The sequence below is a fragment of the Aythya fuligula genome, chromosome 1 (genome assembly GCF_009819795.1).
Source record: "Aythya fuligula isolate bAytFul2 chromosome 1, bAytFul2.pri, whole genome shotgun sequence".
Lineage (NCBI taxonomy): Eukaryota > Metazoa > Chordata > Aves > Anseriformes > Anatidae > Aythya > Aythya fuligula.
This window is the reverse complement of record NC_045559.1, coordinates 135,730,193-135,748,041: the sequence shown is the minus strand read 5'-3', so window position 1 is coordinate 135,748,041 and position 17,849 is coordinate 135,730,193. Positions and strand designations below refer to the sequence as shown.

Sequence of the window (17,849 nt, the reverse complement as noted above, 5' to 3'; positions counted from 1 at the left end):
CATGCCAGAACAAACTTTTCCTTGACCATACATTGAATTCATCCCCCCAAAAATATGTACGCATAGAGGACATTAACTTTGTCAAGTAGAAAAGTTGTGGAAGCTGGTGATATTGGTTTGCTGCTCATCCATGGGAGCTGTCTTTAAGTATGACTGAGGCAGAGCTGTGAACAGATGTTATGAAGTCCACAGCACCAGGCATAATCTCCCATGCAGGGCAGTGACCCTTGGCAATAAGCTGAAAACAGTGGTGTTGTTTGAAACAATGGTGCTGACCTGTACCTGAGCCAGAAATTCAACTTGTATCTTCACCTGCCTTTGAGGTTGTGCCCGGTATGGAAGCCTCTGTGAAACACAGGTGACAGCAACGAATTAAAATTATGTAAAGGAAGTGGTGAAGAGCGTGTCACTCTCCTCTTACTTATTTGCCTTCCTGTAACAATACAATGGATGTAGCTGTGCTTTTTCCCTGTTGCCTTACGGAAGTGTGAGGTAAGGGAAATGAGTAAGATGTAGGCGTTTGTTTTTTTTTTCACACCCTCTTACGTGAGCAGTTTAGAACAGCTTAATAATGAAATAACACTGTCAAAGCACAGAAAAATATGCCTCTGAGACGAATTTATGACTTCCGTCCTTTCTGTGCCCCTTTACTGTAACCGCCACAGGGAAACATCTTTGCAAGGAGGAGGTATGTTTATTTTTTATATTTCTCTGTTGTTAAATTTTATCTCAAAGAAGATAGGCAAAGAAATACTGTATTCTGTCATTGTGTTTTTGTGATATTCTTAGAATAACTCTGTGAGAGGTGGATAAACACTACTTACAAAATGCATGCTTTTGTCTCCAAAGACTGTCTTAGACAACATTTTGATGGCTTATTAGCACATTCTTTTCTGCAATCTGAAAATAGTTATTTAAAAATATTTAAAAATGAAAAGTGACCATATTAACAGCATTATTGGGTTCATCCAAGAAGCAGTATTTTGCTTGTTACAGCAAACCCTGCATTACAGTATTGAAGAGTGCCTATGTCACTTTCTGTATTCTCTTGCAGAAAGCACAGCTTGCCTGGAAATATTCAGATTTTTAAATTCATACAGAAAAATCTCTATACAGAGTAAATTCCTTTGAGTAGTACTGCATTTAAGTACCAGCTGAATAGAAGTATTTATGTGTCTTTTCTCTTATTCCAATTTTAATACTGAGGTAGAATATTTCACAATATCCATAATTCTCTGAATATGTCAGAGGAATGTAAGCATAAATTTATCCTTATAGCACATAAAACATGTAAGCAATAATTACATCTCTAATATTCGCCTACAGGCAAAAATAATTCTCTAAATGTCTCAGAGGTAAAGCTGGGAAATAAACTCAGAGGTCTAGTCTTAAGTAAGATGCCCAGCATTAAAAAGGTATTCTTTCCCTTCCCATCCCCCTCCCCAAAGGAGAAAAAAAAAAAAAAAAAAGAAAGAAAGAAAAAAAAGTGTTATTTTTGTTTGTTTGTTTATTTTCCAGTAAGAAACCTTCCTTTCCAATGGTTATAAAAGTCATAACATTATCAGACATGAAGACATGATAAGCTACACGGTCATATATTACTTATAACCAGCAGGTTATTGGGCAGATTTTTTCTTGTCTAATCATTCTCTTTTTTGTCTCTAATCAGTCTGAATGAGAATAGTCACTGCAGCAGGATTTCAACCTAGATAATATTTCCAAAATTCTAAAATAAACATTGTCTGGGGACATGTCTCAGGACTGAGCATTTTCAGAAAAAAAAAAAAAAAAAGTAATTAAAATTGACTTGTTCTGCAGTATGAAGTCTAGCTGTAGCCTATTTTCATGGAAAATTCTACAATGCAAGAATAAAACAGCTTTGCATGGAAATACTTTGTTTCCTTAATATTTTGGTCAATAATCTGCACAGCAATTACTTGGGATGTAAAAGAAAGTTTTTCCCACCTTTGAGGGAAAAAAAGTACAGTTCTACTGCAACAGTTTTTCTAAAGAGAAGAAATATATGATAATACCACAGGTATAAGAAAGAGAAGGAAAAGATATTTTCAAAAATGATTTTGTGATTTTCATAGAAAAAGAAAAAAGGCAGTGTTTCTGTGTAGTAGTTACATGTGGATTCCAGATAATGTAAAATGCAGAATGAATTATTCCTTCTGGGTTAAAGGCAGAAAACTTTGTTATAGAGGGATGCCTCTAGGCTGGTCATCCTGACCTATCTTTCCAGTGACTGGTGGGAAACAAACAGAGTGAATGCTTTATTCATCACATGCTAGCTTGAATAAACAGTCTTAAGTATTGTTTCTTTCCAGCCACTTTAAAGGCAGCATAGAATTACCGGCTCCTTTGTGGGCAGAGCTATACAGCACTTGTACAATGTTAAGTAAGATGAACTCCACCCTGCAGTCTGGTGGCATCTTCAGAGTTAGGTTAAAAGGTTAAAGCAAGTTAATTTCTTTTTGTTTGTTTCTAATAGTAAAGTATGATGTTTTAATTCCAAATACGTTATTTGTCCAATTGTGTCCAAGATCTGAGAGCAGTTTATGCATTTTCTATTCAGGAACTTTTGAATAAAAATTAAAAAAGGTCTTGGGCTCAAGACCCAGAAGTGAAATCCAGTCTTTCTTTGTTAGCAATCCTGATTGCCACAAAGAATCCAGAGTCAAATTTATTTTCTTTGACATGTTTCTGCAGATACAACTCCTACAGTTTGTAATATCCACAGAAGTGATGGAGCTAACCTAAGTTGACTCAAAGAAAGTGAAGAAAGAAAGAATGATACATAGAAGCAAATATATAAACAAAGAAAAGAAAACACTGTTTGCTTAAAATAGTGTGTTGTAGTGTGTTGGGTGCAAACACAGTAATCACATCAGTTCCACTCAAAAATAAACAGCACCTTGAAGGAAGGTTAGCCATACTTTTGCACACCACAGACGGATGAATAAAGTAGAAATTAAAAATAAATCTCCACAAAACTATAACATAGTATTAGGTCTTCTAGATAGCAGCCTCATTGTATTAGGTGTCCTAGATAGCAGCCTTTGCCTCTGGAAACTTTGAGCCAGGCCATATTTATTATGTGCCTACATTCCGAGTATGTTCAAATGAAAAAAAAAAAATAAATCCCTTCTGTAGAGTAGTCCCAAAACCATTTATACAGCACAGTACCTGCCTGAATCTAGCCAAGAAAAAATATGAGGTACAAGGTATAAGAGTGTATTCTTGAGCACCTTTTCTGAAGAAACACTACTTTTTCTTACATCACTGCCGAGGAAATAAAAGGATCCAGAAGGAAAATACACCTTTTAAATTCCCCCCTTGCTCACCCAAGGGATGCAGTGGAGGCCAAATAAATCATAGAATCATTAGGGTTGGAAATGACCTCCAAGATCATCTGGTCTAACCATCACCCTACTACCAATGTCACCCATTAAACCATGACACTAAGCACCATATCCAACATTTCCAGGGATGGTGACTACACAACTAAAAAAAATAGATTTAGAAGGGATAGAAGAAATTAATGGGGGATCTGGCTTTCTCAGACTGCTAAGTACAACAATCTAAAAAGTAGCTCTTAACTTTGAAACCCCTTAGGACACTTCTCACCAGCAGCTGAGAGATTCTATAAGTGGAGGCTTGCTCTGTGCTTTCTCCTTCCTTTTACTTTTCTCCCTAAGAATCCACTGATGTCAGTTTTGGTCTGCTCAAATACAGCATTTTGTTTGAAATCAGTGCTGTCAGCTATGTGATCAGTTGCTGTATGGGGAAATAAAGAGAAAGAGGCTTCCAGCTTGGACTGCAATGAAGCTTGGACAGGAGACAGCCAATTGTTCTCATAAGATGATGGCTTCTTAGCATTGTTTGGGAACAAGTGTTTGACATGGGGGGTGCTGTAAGGCTCACTGTGGAGGTACACTGGTAGGTGGTGATGGTGTTTAAGCTCAACAATTCACTGACTTGGAAAGCTGTGATGCAGACCTTCAGTTCATGATGATAGCTACTACGTGATTATTTCCCATTGAAGATCTTACCTTTTGATAGGGAAGACACAACACATGGAATTTATTCCTCATGTGAATATACAACTAGAACAGCTCTTTAATGTAAGCAAATTATCAACTTACTCTTCATTTTTTTCTTGGTTTTGCATTAATGATATGGATATTTGGGCATATCAAGTCCTGTGCATTCAAAATTCACCATATCCTTGAATCCAAAGTGCCTTAGTCTTGAACAGATTAACAGTGGTTCTAAATTCAAGATTGAAAATATGCCATTCTCTCCTGCAGGAACTAGCTTTGGGAAACAGTCTCAGAGTTAGGTTGTAATCATCTAATTGTTACACAGTGAAAGAGGTGGAAAGCTTATTTTAAATCCTTAGTCCTTTATAAATAAACCAAAAGTCAGTGCTTAACACAGACATGGGATAGAGAACTTCCCTGGCTCATAGCTGTAGAATTTATGTTCCATTGTAGGCTGGACCTTACATAAACTGAGGATCTAGACAAAGTTCTCAATAGTGACTGTCTTCATTAATAATCTTCACTACATCATGTCCCTGAGCTGATTAAATCATAGTCAAATTTTCAGTATCTGTAACAATGGTAGGTAATCCTCAGACTCAGATAAAATCACTGCTACGTTAAAGTAAACATGTAATTGCAAGACCCAACTAGTATGCAGTTAGTTTTGCTAATCAAGTGCTTACAAACCACTAAATAGACATGCAGAGCTCTAAAGGGTTTAAGCAGTTACACAATCTCTCCACAGAATTGATGTGGGATATTCTTCCTGTGTTTGCAGACATGAATGACACAGCCATAGAAAATTTTATCTGTGTGATATATAATGTTTCCTTCATGAACTGCACTTGGCATGTGAGCAGGACAGTTCCAGGAGATACCCAATATTTCCTGTACTGGAAGAGCTCACGGTAAGTAGGTCTTCTTGAGTCTTGGGAATTTTGAATTCTGGTCTGACATGTGACATTACTAATATTTAACTGAAGCAATTTGTCATATAAAGGAAAGAAGATTTCATAGGATGCCAGAATTATGTCAAAGATAATTGGGGAAGGCACACGGGATGTAGATTCCAAAATGTGACAATAGAAAATAAGAAAGCTTATTTCCTGGTAAATGGAAGTGGACAAAACATTCAGTCCTACAAGAATATCATTGCTCTGTACAAAATTGGTAAGGATATTTTTTTTTTCAATTTTATTTCATAGAATCATAGAATGGCCTGGGTTGAAAAGAACCTTAAAGATCATCTACTTTCAATCCCCCTGCTCTGGGAAGGGTTACCAACCACTAGAGCTGGCTGCACCCAGCCTGGCCTTGAATGCCTCCAGGGATGGGGCATCCACAACCTCTCTGGGCAACCTGTTCCAGTGCCTTACCACCCTCTGAGTGAGAAACTTTCTCCTAATTTCTAACCTAAATCTTCCCTGTCTTAGTTTAAAACCATTCCCCCTTGTCCTATCACTATCAACACATATAAACAAGTGTTCCCCCTCCTGTTTATAGGCTCCCTTCAAGTACTGGAAGGCCACAATGAGGCCTCCCTGGCGCCTTCTCTTCTCCAAGCTAAACAAGCCCAGTTCACTCAACCTTTCTGCATAGGAGAGGTGCTCCAGACCTCTGATCATCTTGGTGGCCCTCCTCTGGACTCGTTCCAAGAGCTCCGCATCCTTCTTGTGCTGGGGGCCTCAGGCCTTCATACAGTACTCCAGGCGGGGCCTCACAAGACCAGAGTAGAAGGGGACAATCACCTCCCTCTCCCTGCTGGCCACCCCTTTTTTGATGCAGCATAGGACATAGTTGGCCTTCCAGACTGCAAGCATGCACTGATGGCTCATGTGCACCTTCTTTGGGGTCCACATCAGGACCCCAAAGTCTTTCTCCACAAGGCTGCTCTCAAGTTCTTCTTTGCTCAGTCTATATAAATACTGGGATTGCCCCAGCCCAAGTGCAACACCTTGCACTTGGCCTTCTTGGACCTCATTAGGTTCTTATGGGCCCACTTCTCCAGCCTGTCCAGTTCCCTCTGGATGGCATCCCTTCCCTCTATTGTATCAACTGCACCACTCAGTTTGGTGTCATCTGCAAACTTGCTGAGGGTGCACTCAATTTCGTCATCATCATGGTAGATGATATCCATCATCCTTCCCTTCTATTTCTAGTATTACACTAAGGGAGTGAAGAAGTCATCCCTGGGGAAAAAAAAAAAAAAAAAAAAAAAAAAAAAAAAAACTTTTTAAAAATCTGTTCCTCAGAACAGAGAGACAATCTGAAACCCCACAGGTCAGATAATTTTGAACATTTCAGTCAAATATGTGTTCTGTGAAAGAACAAGCTCATCTTTTGGAATTAAGTGGCCATGGATGCCTGAGTGGGACTAACTAGATGTTAGGTCTATACCAGTATCTCATAATTCTGAACTCTGTTCATCCGCAGAATACAAAAGAACCAAGCGCTTTAGTACAATGAGTAAAATATTTTTTCATTTTTTTTAATGCGTTTATAGTTAGAAAAAGAAAAAAAAAAAAAAAAGAAGAAGGAAATTGATTCAATTTAATATGAATACACACACACACAAAAAATGTTGCTCAGATTAAATTTCTCAATTCAGTAAAATATCACAACAGGTTTGTTTCATAGAATCATTATGGTTGGAAAAGACCTCCAGGATCATATGGTCCAACCATCACCCTACCACCAATGTCACCCACTAAACCATGTCCCTAAGCACCACATCCAAACTTTACTTATACACCCCCTTGGACAGTGACTCTACCACTTCCCTGAGCAACCCATTCCAATGCCTGACCACTCTTTCTGGGAAGAAATTTCTCCTAATTTCCAACTGGAGTTTGTTTGTTTTAATTTAATTTTACCTACAGTTATTTCTGATATTCCAAGCACCTCAAGTGGAGTGGAAGTTCTGCTTTTGAATATGGGGTGAATCTGGTAATTCTCACAAAGTTACATTACAACTTTTTAGACCACTTATTTGAACAGCCACCTAACCACTTATATTAAAAAAAAAAAAAAAGACTTGTTTTTTAATCAGTTTTATTCATAGATGCATAATAATTTTATTCTTAATTAAATTATTTCAGAGAAGCTCACCCCTCCATTAAATGTCACTGTGAACTGTAAAGGACTTTCTCATAGTTGTGAAATTAAGTGGCAACCACCTCGTACAAGTCATGTGAAAAGAGACACTTGTTTCAAATACCAAGTTGTCATAGAAAAGAAGGTAAGAAGAATTGATTATAACACTTAACTCTGTTTGCCTGCTTGTATTTCCACACACACTACCATACAACTGATCCCCTGTTCTTCTGTTTGAGTGACCACTCCATTTTTATACAAGGTATCCTTGCACAGGTATAGAAGTGCTATCAGTCCATGCTACATTAAAGAAACTGGGCAAGGATCCCCACACTGAGGGTGAATACATAGAGCATAATCTTCCTCGCCATTACTATTACTACCTCCTTCACCTTGCCCCCCCCCCGAAAAAAAAAAAAAAAAAAAGAAAAGAAGAAAAAAAAAGACCCTAGCTTGGCCTTCTTGGTTTTGCTATGTATGGAAGTTGTCTGACATGAACATAATTCTGCTAAAGGATGTAGTTGGCCAATAAAGTGAATTACATAGTGAATTCAATGTGTAACTGGAATTCTTGGATTGTTGCAAGGGCTCAAAATTGCCAAAAATTTTAACTTTAAATGTAGCTATCTGTTTTAAAGATCAGAAGTGTACGATGTTCCTCATTTGCAGAGCACTAGAGGAAAAAAAGTGAGCAATGCGAAGTAGAAATGTAGATGGTTTAAATAGATAATGCTAACACCAACATTTAACATGCTCATCTTATAGCTTGTGCGACATTCTCCCTCGTGGTTTTGTTTTTGTTGTTGTTGTTTTGTTTTGTTTTGTTTCTTATATGTTTCCTGTTTTACTGTTAACTGGAATTCTGTAATTCTTTTGTATGCAGCTTTTGTGTAAACAAGCATCCTCCCAGATCCAACTGTCTACTTAGATGACCTCAATGTCTGTACCTTATCTGATTCTGAGGTTTAGCTAAAGTAGGTCTGCATCTTATATACAGTTGTGAATTTCACTTCAGCTGTCACAATCAGATATAAATGGGCAGAAATACACATCAGTTCATTGTGGGTTGTGGGAGGGTTTGGGTTTGTTTGTTGTTTTTTTATTTTATTTTTTTTTTCAAGTTCAGTGTCTTTTTTTTTAACTTAAAGTGGAAAGAACCATCCATGTCTTAATAAAATATGTATACATATATATTGTACATGTTATTAGAACAGAATATCCAGGTTTTCCATATCTTACCTATATGTGGTTGTTACTATGCATTTTAAAAATTGCAAGTATTTATCCATCAAAAATACCGCTTGAAATATCTGTAGAAACAGTTGAACTCATGGTTCCAACAGTAACAATAAAAAAAATAAAAAAATAAAAAAATAAAAAGGAAGACATAACATAACTAATTAAAAGATTAACAGTGTAAAAGTTACATAGACAAAAATTTGGATGAAGAAAGCATTGCCCCAGTTTGTTAGTATTTTTTAAGATACTCTTATGTACAACTGAAACACAGACTTTTCATTTGTGGGCAACCTGAGCCTTTTGTTGCTGTTGTTTAGTTCTTTGATTCACAGTTCTGCAATTAAAAATAAAGTATACATTATTTTAGAGCATTAGTGGTAAGGAAAAATGTTTCAGTGGAAGAACCGTTTAACTTCATGGTCTATAAAAGAAGGCATATGAAGCATGTGGGTTTTGTTGTTGTTGTTTTCTGAAAATCAAACATTCATAAGGCAAGACACCTTATTACAAAGAAACAAAAGGAACAATCATAAACATTCAAGTTCTCTGTTGTTGCTAGGTTGATCCTGAGAAAGGCATCAAAGACACATCTAAAATGGTAAGTCTTTATTATCCTATTAATCTAACATTTATGCTGTTTTTATGCTATGTTTATGTAAGAACATCCTCCAATCAAATTGCCTTGGTTTCAGTATACTGTGTATGCTTCTTATTGACAAGTTTCCTCAACATAGTTTTAAACTGTTGTTTATAAAATATATTCCCACATATATGAAACTTTATATTATTTCTTTGCAAGTCACAAAATCTTCCATTTTACAGTTCATTGTACTTCCTAGCAAACTCATACTTGTGTATAAATATGGATCATAATTCCACATTTCTGTTGAAGATTAAAAAAAAGTAAAGGAGAACTATGGAGATTTGTACTTTATTAATGGTCTCTGGGAGAGGTCGAGATGAAGGATGCAGGAAAATATCAACTGAAAGATTAAATCAGTATAAAGGAGGAAGAAGAAAAAAAAAAAACACAGTTTTCAAGAAAGTTCAGTACTCTTCTGAGAAGCATTTCCATATATGTCAAATGTTTCACTTCTATGTAATCTAATTGTTAAACTTTACTTCAGTTTTGAAAACAATTATAGGAAAGGGAATGACAATTCTTCAGAGAAGTTCCTGCTAAAAGACTTACAGATTGAAAATACACTATTGTTTTGTGTTTTCTTCCAAAATTTTGCTCTTTAGCAGAGGTTAAATGCTGCAAATTTCACCCTCCCAGCACCACTGACAAAGATATTCATACAAAATGAATTAAAATGGAACAAACTAATTTCTTAAGGGATGATTTTCTATTTGTTATTTCACTCATCTGTCCATAGATATATGTGCAAAATTTGTAAGTGTCTACATCATTAAATGAAGCAGACACATTGTCATTTAGCAAAGAAAAAGCTCTCAGTCTAGTTTTCTGTTTAGGAAACAAACATCACTGGAAACTCCTACATATTTGACAGCTTTAGTGCAGAAAGAAGATACAGCATCAAAATCAGAGCTACTGACAATGGTTGCTTAGTGAGCAAAAACTGGGGGGAGTGGAGTACACCTGTAGAGTTTGGTAAGAATGAAAATCATTTTTTTGACCTAATTTTTTTCTCAGATATTACTTGTCTGCCTCACTTCTTACTTCACAGATAGAAATATTTTTATATTTCCAAATTTATTCAATTTGCTAGGATGAAAGGAGCAAAGAACTGGAATATCTCTTAATATAAGGGAGGTTTCCAACCATTCTGTTGTGACGGTTAATTCTTCTTGCAAGAAGACAGTGAATAAAGCACATTTTTTCAGGTCTTCATTGTTAGCTGTTTTCCTTCTTCCATTTCTACTTTTGTCTTCATAAACTTCTTATTTCCCTGTTGCTCCCTGCCACCTTGAATTTTGAAGTACTCTGTAGGACTCAGAACCTCACAAAATGAGGTTCTGAGGCTTGAGGCTTGGTAGTCTCAAGTTACTGGATATGGCCCACATACTGTCTGCCATCCTACTCATTCACATGTTACAAGATCATGAGGAGCTAGGCTAAGGAAGAAGTGACTTCATACTGGTGTTTCACATAGTTGAGCAATCTTTCTTATTCTGTGATACTAAACAACATTTTGATGACTACATGTCTTTCAGGAGGAGAACAACTTACGTCTACTTCATCATATCTGCTACTTCTGGTATCAGAACTGGCAGCAAGTGTCGTATTTTTTCTCTGTGCAGTGTAAGCTTTGTTTCTTGTGCATTTTTTTTTATTCTGTACCTGAAATAACTCCTCTTTCTCCAATAGAAATGTTCTGGTGTCTTTTAAGGAGGAGGGAGGGGGAAAAAACTGACACTGAATTGTTGCAGGAGTCATGACACCATACATGTAGACATTCCTCAAGTGGGCTCTACATTTCTGATTTCCAACCTTTTTACTTGCTTGATCAATATTGCACAACTCCTTTCAAGACAAGGTCTTATATCAGTTCCCCTTTCCTACTTTCAGATACTGCAATGTAGAGGTGTGGCATGTAAAATTTCCTTGTTTTAAAAATATTTCTCTTTAAGAGGATGAAAAAACTTCCTATGATTTATTAAAAAGTCATAAAAGAGATTACTATAATCCAAATTCTGAACAATGAACTGATGCCATTGTTTTAAATCCACATAATTTTTAGTTAACCTTTCATTACTTTTGTCTTGGAGGGAGAAAATAATAACTCAGGAGTATAATAAAATTATAGTACATTTTGATATTTGCATACTGAGTCTTTTCTTCACCACCCCTTTTTGTCACTGTAGAAATATTTATTTGAAAACAGTACCTGCTAGAGTACTACAGCCAAAAGACCCATTCCATGAGATCGCTCCAATGAATTTCCAGGTATATTTTCCTTCCATTTGTCCAAAATTTTTTGTAAATGAGGATCCATTGCAGTTTCAAAGGTATGATCTAAGTGTCAGAGAAATGTGCATAAACAAAGAATTTTTTTCTTTTTTCTTTTTTTTTTTTTTTTCCTTCTGTTGGTGTACTGAAAGAGGAATTCCATATGAAAATAATTCTTATGGTTTTCCTTTTCCATTCTAAGATATTTGTGATATGTACACCTGGAGCATTTGACAAATACATAATTTCACCCAGCTCTCCTTATAAACCATATGTTATCACTAGGAGTGCTGAGCCTAAGCTCAGGACAATAATAATGCAAATCTAGGTTGCTGCTCAGTTATGGGGTGAGAATGGACAGAGAAATCTACTTCTGGTAAAAAATACTTGTGTAATAGATGCTGAGACCATGTTAGTATTTGGCAACACTGCTTAAGACGGGAAATTTTCAAGGTTATGGTAAGAAAGTGTAGTAGACAGCTAAGAGATTCTAGCTTACACAGAGTGCTTGAGAGACTCATGAGAGCAAGGAACAGATTGCAAGTAACAAAGGGGAACTGACAGTCTGGAGAGCATTGTGCAAAACTTGCTGCAATTCAGAAAGTATTTGAGTTGGCTACAGACAGGCCTGGAAGCAAGAACATGTCCACAAGGAAACACTGGATCACTGGAAGCCTCTGTTAATCTTTTTAATTTCAGTTCCTTAGTCACATGAACTTTCCAATGCTAAAAAAGATTAGATTTCTGGCTGTTCAGTGGAATAACCCCAAGCACCAGTACAGGCTGGGGGGTCACCTGCTGCAGTGCAGCTCTGCAGAGAGAGACCTGAGAGTCCTGGTGGACAGCAGGCTGTTGCAAGTGCAATATGCCCTCGTGGTCAAGAAGGCCAACGGTACCCTGGGGTGCATTTGGAAGAGTGCTGCAAGCAGGTCAAGGGAGGTGATCCTCCCCTTCTACTCAGCCCTGGTGAGGCCACGCCTGGATTATTGTGTCCAGCTCTGGGCTCCCCAGTACCAGAGGGACATAGAACTACTGGAGCGAGTCCAGAGGAGGGCTACTAAAATGATTAGATGGCTGTAGCACCTGTCGTATGAGGACAGGATGAGAGAACTGGGCCTGTTTAGCCCAGGAAAGAGAAGACTGAGGGGAGACCTCATAAATGTGTATAAATATCTGAGGGGAGGGTGTCAAGAGGATGGAGCCAATCTCTTTTCAGTTGTGCCCAGCAACAGGACAAGAGGCAACAGTCACAAACTGAAGCACAGGAGGTTCCAGCTAAGTACAAGAGGGCACTTCTTTACTGTGAGGGTGACAGAGGACTGGCACAGGCTGCCCAGAGAGGTTGTGGGGTCTCCTTGTCTGGAGCTATTCAAAACCCACCTGGATGCAACGTGCTTTAGGTGATCCTGCTCAGCACGGGGGTAGGATTAGATGGTCTTCAGAGGTTCCTTCCAACCTCGGCCATTCTGGGATTCTGGGATTCTGTGAGATGTCATTTGGTCCTCTTTGGGGAGCTCATCATGAAGGGAATATCTAGACACTACTACTTCAGTCCTCTCACTGACAGAGTCCTACAACAGCTTCTATATAATAAATAACTACCATTTAAATAGTAGGAGGTTCAAAATTGTAACATAGTGACTAATCTAATGCATGAAACACTAATGAAATGTTTTTTTTCTTCTTTTAATAGACAGAACATAAGAATCAATTAATAAAGCATGAAACTGAAGAAATAACTGTTATTGAAGAAGTGGCATAATGGCATGCAAGTGAAGAGAGTTGGATTTTTGTTTTTGTTTTTGTTTTTGTTTTTTTTCACATGAACAATTATGTATCTTGTTGGCAATAATTTATAGGTTTTTCATATCGTCCTTCTTCTAAGCAGAGATAACATCATTGCCTGTAGAGGCAGCTCCTCAGGAACCTGTCTTTGAAAAACTCCTTGTATTTGCTTGCATTTTCAAAAAATACTTTCAGTTGTATGATGATGATTTCTTCCTTCTTCTTATGAAGACCATTTTTGCAGTGTTTCAGCAAAAATATTTCAGTAGTGCTGTGGAAGTTATTATACTAATTTTCAATCTAATCCAAAAGAATAAAATAGAAGCAACCACATTTAAGGGTTTTATTCAGAGCCTTCAGTGGTCCACTGCCTAGGAAACAGCTTGATCAAGGCTGTAATCAGGAGTAAAAATTTATCATCTCTATGAAAACCCACTGAAAATAGGCCAAGATTAAACATCTCAAAAATGCTCACTTGTCCACAGAAAATGAATATTGTTAAAGATTTCAGGAGACAATTTTCTCATAAACCCATTTGTTGCCTCCAAACTATGTTGCTAAGTCCTTCAGCACAATATCACCTAGGGGCTGACCCTCACTGTTTACAAACCCAAAGGTTTCCTCCCACCTCTCATCACTTCATATTTGTGGTAGATAAAAGTATAACTTGAATTGTGAATACTAACAGGTATCAGATAGCTGGGAAGGGGAGGAGGGATGGTGTACAATGTCAGAAATTAAACGTTTGAACTTTCAACCAGAAGCCTGACACTTGCAAGCTGAAGTACAGGCTGGCTGTTTTTATAACACCTGGACAAAACAGAAGTAACATATCCTGAACCTCTAACTAGTAAGCAGATATGAGACACAACCTTAGTATGGAAAGCTAATCATGCATTCCACTTTAGCATGTGGATCATTTCAGTTGGGGAAACCAAGGGTTAGAGGTCATTTATAACCATGGGGTGCCCAGTGTCCCATCTCTTATTTCCCCCATGCCTGTACACTTCATTACCATATCCTGTGTCTCCACTTCTAAAGGCCTCTGCTGTCATACAAGGATACCCTTCATCAGTGGTGGTACCTTGGTGGTATCACACAAAGATAAAAGTAAACCTAAATCAGGGTTGCTGGCAGGACACATCCATAGAAGTCTCTGACTTACTGTCAGTCTCCAAACTACGGTGTGAGAGACAGACAGACCTCTGGATCTGAGACCCCATCCTGCCCTGAGCAAGCTGAAGTTGACTCTCATGTCATCCAATGTATATATTACGCTGTTTGCCTTTCTGCTTTCTCTCAGGATTTTAAAGTCCATCACATCATAGTCCTTGCATTTAAGACTGCCCTTGACTCACATCCTTGACCAGTTTTTGTTTAATGAGTTGCAGATCCAGTTGAGAAGATCCTGTAGTTCGCTTGTCCAGCATGTGTATCTAAATATTGTTTCTGGTGATTTCTATAATTCTCCTGTTTTACATGTATCCTGACACATTGCCCTTCCAGCAGGTCTCAGGATAGTTAAAAACATCTTAGGCAGCTGAAATCTCATCCTGGCAGATAAAGTTCACTCAGGGTGACAAAATTCCACTAGTCCACAAGAAGTCCCTTTTGAAAACAATTTTTTTCTGATTCTGTGTTTCTAAACAAGCTTTTATTAACAATTTCTTTCAATTACCTTTAAAAACAGAAACAGAGAAGGAGCCTAATCTTAAACTATCACTTCCTAACAATAAAAGCTTCTGCATCAAAAGTGTTCAACTAAAGGCAAAGTTTATTTTAATTTAAGGGAAATGAAACAGATAAGGTCTACCAGATCCTCTCCATCCTGTTTCATTCACATTCAATCATGGCTATTGGTGACCTTCTTGCATCCACACTGCTTTCACTAGGAAAGCTGATGAGGCTACAAAGCCACTTAACAACCTGGAATTCACTGGAATTCACTTCTAGCATCCTGATGAGAACACAAGAAATCTCTCCATGACACAATGGAGGAGGGAGTAGGGGTGGGGTTAAGGTATCCCTTTCCCATCCCTGAGCAAAGGCCCATACAGTGATCACTACAAAAGGATGGTCAGGCTGTGTAACCTTCTATTCAAGTGATTTGAATATTCACATTTACACACATAAAAGCCCTGCATTCTGGTCTCCTGTTGCTGTTCCTCTGTTCTGTGGAAAACATCATCTCCTGAAAAATAGAGGATCTTTGGTGCAAGGACAAAAAACAGGGTATTTGTAATGTTGCAGTCTATACAAGTCATAATACATCAGCAGTACAAAATGTCTAGGCAGTTCATGTGAGTACCCTTATTGCTGTTGGATCAATTAATTATTATGAGCTTTAGCGACTTTTAGGAAAGGTTATTTTTAATTCTGTTTCTGCAGTGACTTTACTCCTTGTAAAGCTCAAAGGTGAGAATCAATCTCAGTATCTCTGCCCAGTTTTCCTCTGGAAATAGCCTATTGTTTTTCCTCTCCTGGGTTATAATGAGACAGCTCAGTGCTGGTTCCCTAGCCTCCAGAAGATAACAGGCTTTGACAATATCATCAACTGCACTGGCCTTGCTTGGAGATTTTTTTTGTTTTGTTTTTTGTTTACATTTTTTAAAGCCTCAGGTGAGAATTTGCCCTAAATATAGTTAAACAAAGAAATCCCCTGGGTAGAAGAGTTCCTTTGTGGTGGTTACAACACTGTCTTTGTGGGCTGCTTGGATTGTTCTCCTGTAGTGTTTTCTTTTTTTTTTTTTTTTTAATTTTAAAAAAGTATCCAAACCCCAAAACCTCAAAACCTAGACTTCCTCAATGTGTTACGCAGATCCACAATCTGAGAGAGTGCCAGAGAGCATGCCACTCCTCTGCTGTTTGCTACAGGCTTGAAAGCTCTTCAGAGTGGGAGCAGGAAGATCTGTCTGGGATGCACAAGTAACCATGTGGAGTTACAGTCCCCTCACAGCAAAAGTTGACGTTAAACCCCATCCTTAAAGTGGTGCAGAATTAACAAATGCAATTTTGATAGAATTGATCCTTTCTCCTCTCCAGCCCAATCTCTGGGCTCAACTCAACTCCTTCCCGTCTTTGCTCCTGAAGTATGAGGTGCCTGGAGATGAGCAGAGCTCCTATTTTGGAGGCGTCTTCTTCAGGAATGGGTGGGAGACAGCTTAGCACTCTGGGACCTATATTGTTGGAGGAGGGAGAAAAAGGGAAGTAAAAGGCTGGGAGAAAGGAGAGTGAAAGGCACATAAACTCTGTCTTCCTTCAATTTCCTGAACCCCATTTGATTCTCCCAGGAATTTCATATGGCTTTAATTTTATTAGCCCAGACACTTTGCCCCCTTCCTTCTCTATAAAATGTAATCACCATTAAAGTCTGTTACCACCATTAAAAAGAGTGATTCTCTTCCAAAGATGAGGACACAATAGAGTGTATTTTGCTTGTTTGTTTGTTTTAAATTCTTTGTAGTCGGAAGTCCTTTCTTCTACCTCTACAGCTCAGTAAGTGTTAAAAAGATATCTGCATGGGCAAGCACGGAATTTCTTTTATCTGGAAGTGCAGTGAATCCTCAGATGACTTTTTCCTCTGAATGACCACACTGGGTTCAGACCTGAAGTCTGAACTTTCATTTTTTTCAACAGGAAAAGTTATTCTCAACAGAAAGAGCTTCTTCTATAACTAAATCTTTTTTTTTTTTGACAGAAAAAAAAAACACCTATTCCTATTTGCTCATCATTCCTGTTCACAGTGTTTGTTTGTTTCATAACTATGCTTCAGAAAAACTTTGCCACATTTTTATTCTCTCCTGAAATACAGAGAAAGTGCACTCCCAAGGGACTCATGAATGCATCCTTATAAAAACACCATTCCCTTAAACCTTTCTGTCTGAAACCATGAAAGACTAAGCCAGGCCTTCTTGATTCCCTTGTGATTACTGTTTCTAGGGATGACTGGAGGTTTTTTTTTAAGTTCTCAATGCTCAAGGTGAGTTGTTCATCTTCTAAATTAATACTGAGTTACTGATGGACATGATCAAATGCATGAACTCAACGACAAGGTGTCACTTAATACATTGTTTTCCAGTCCAGCCTTGTTCTACACTTCTAATACATCATGTGAGCATAAGTGGAGATGGTGTGATTTTCATTTCATTAGAAAAGACTTTTGTAGTCAAAAAGCTGATAATAAGGAGACTTACTGTGCCACACCGTCTCTCTTTTTGAACTGCAGAGAAGAAAGCAGGTCAGAAATCCATTTGGGGGTGATGGTTGGCCTTAGTGACAACTCAGTATCATTGACGTTTACAAGCAGTGTAAGAGCATGAACCTGGAAAACAACAGCACACTTACAGCTCATCAGTGATCAGTCTCACACTGCAGCGGGAATCTAGGCAGTGGAAATACTCATGAGCCCACTGCATTATATCTTCAGCTTTTTCCTTTGGAAATAACTGTATCATAGCTATATACGACTAGCTGATAATACAAACTAATACTGATATGGTTATATCTTTACATATGTCAATAAAGCAGTAGCAGGACAGGAACTGGGGATTTTGACAGAGAATGGTGACTCCTGGAGCAGCCTGGTAGGGTGCTGGGCAGCAGCCCTTTTTTTTTCTAAATAAAATAGGCAAGAAACAGGAGTGGTAAAGGAGCATATAGACAGACTCCTATTAGATTTTAACCACAGTAGAATGCATCTGCCTGTTCTTAAGAAGAAAATATTGTAAATATTTGGGCTAGGATAGAGTTACTTTTCTTTGTAGAGGCTC

General features: G+C 37.9%; 1 protein-coding gene across 2 annotated transcripts; it reads left to right on the top strand.

Moving 5' to 3' along the window:
• The first annotated feature begins 586 nt into the window (after positions 1 to 586).
• On the top strand, positions 587 to 13,074 carry LOC116500207 (granulocyte-macrophage colony-stimulating factor receptor subunit alpha-like). Of its 2 annotated transcripts, XM_032205123.1 has the most exons (9): positions 587 to 688; positions 4,828 to 4,957; positions 5,050 to 5,219; positions 7,148 to 7,287; positions 8,941 to 8,979; positions 9,858 to 9,996; positions 10,560 to 10,647; positions 11,211 to 11,292; positions 12,989 to 13,074. In XM_032205123.1, the coding sequence occupies exons 1-9, from the start codon at positions 622 to 624 to the stop codon at positions 13,055 to 13,057; spliced, it is 924 nt and encodes a 307-aa protein (XP_032061014.1). In that variant the 5' UTR covers positions 587 to 621; the 3' UTR covers positions 13,058 to 13,074. The 2 variants fall into 2 exon arrangements, with proteins under 2 accessions (XP_032061014.1, XP_032061022.1); XM_032205131.1 differs by lacking the exon at positions 11,211 to 11,292.
• Positions 13,075 to 17,849: the final 4,775 nt, after the last annotated feature.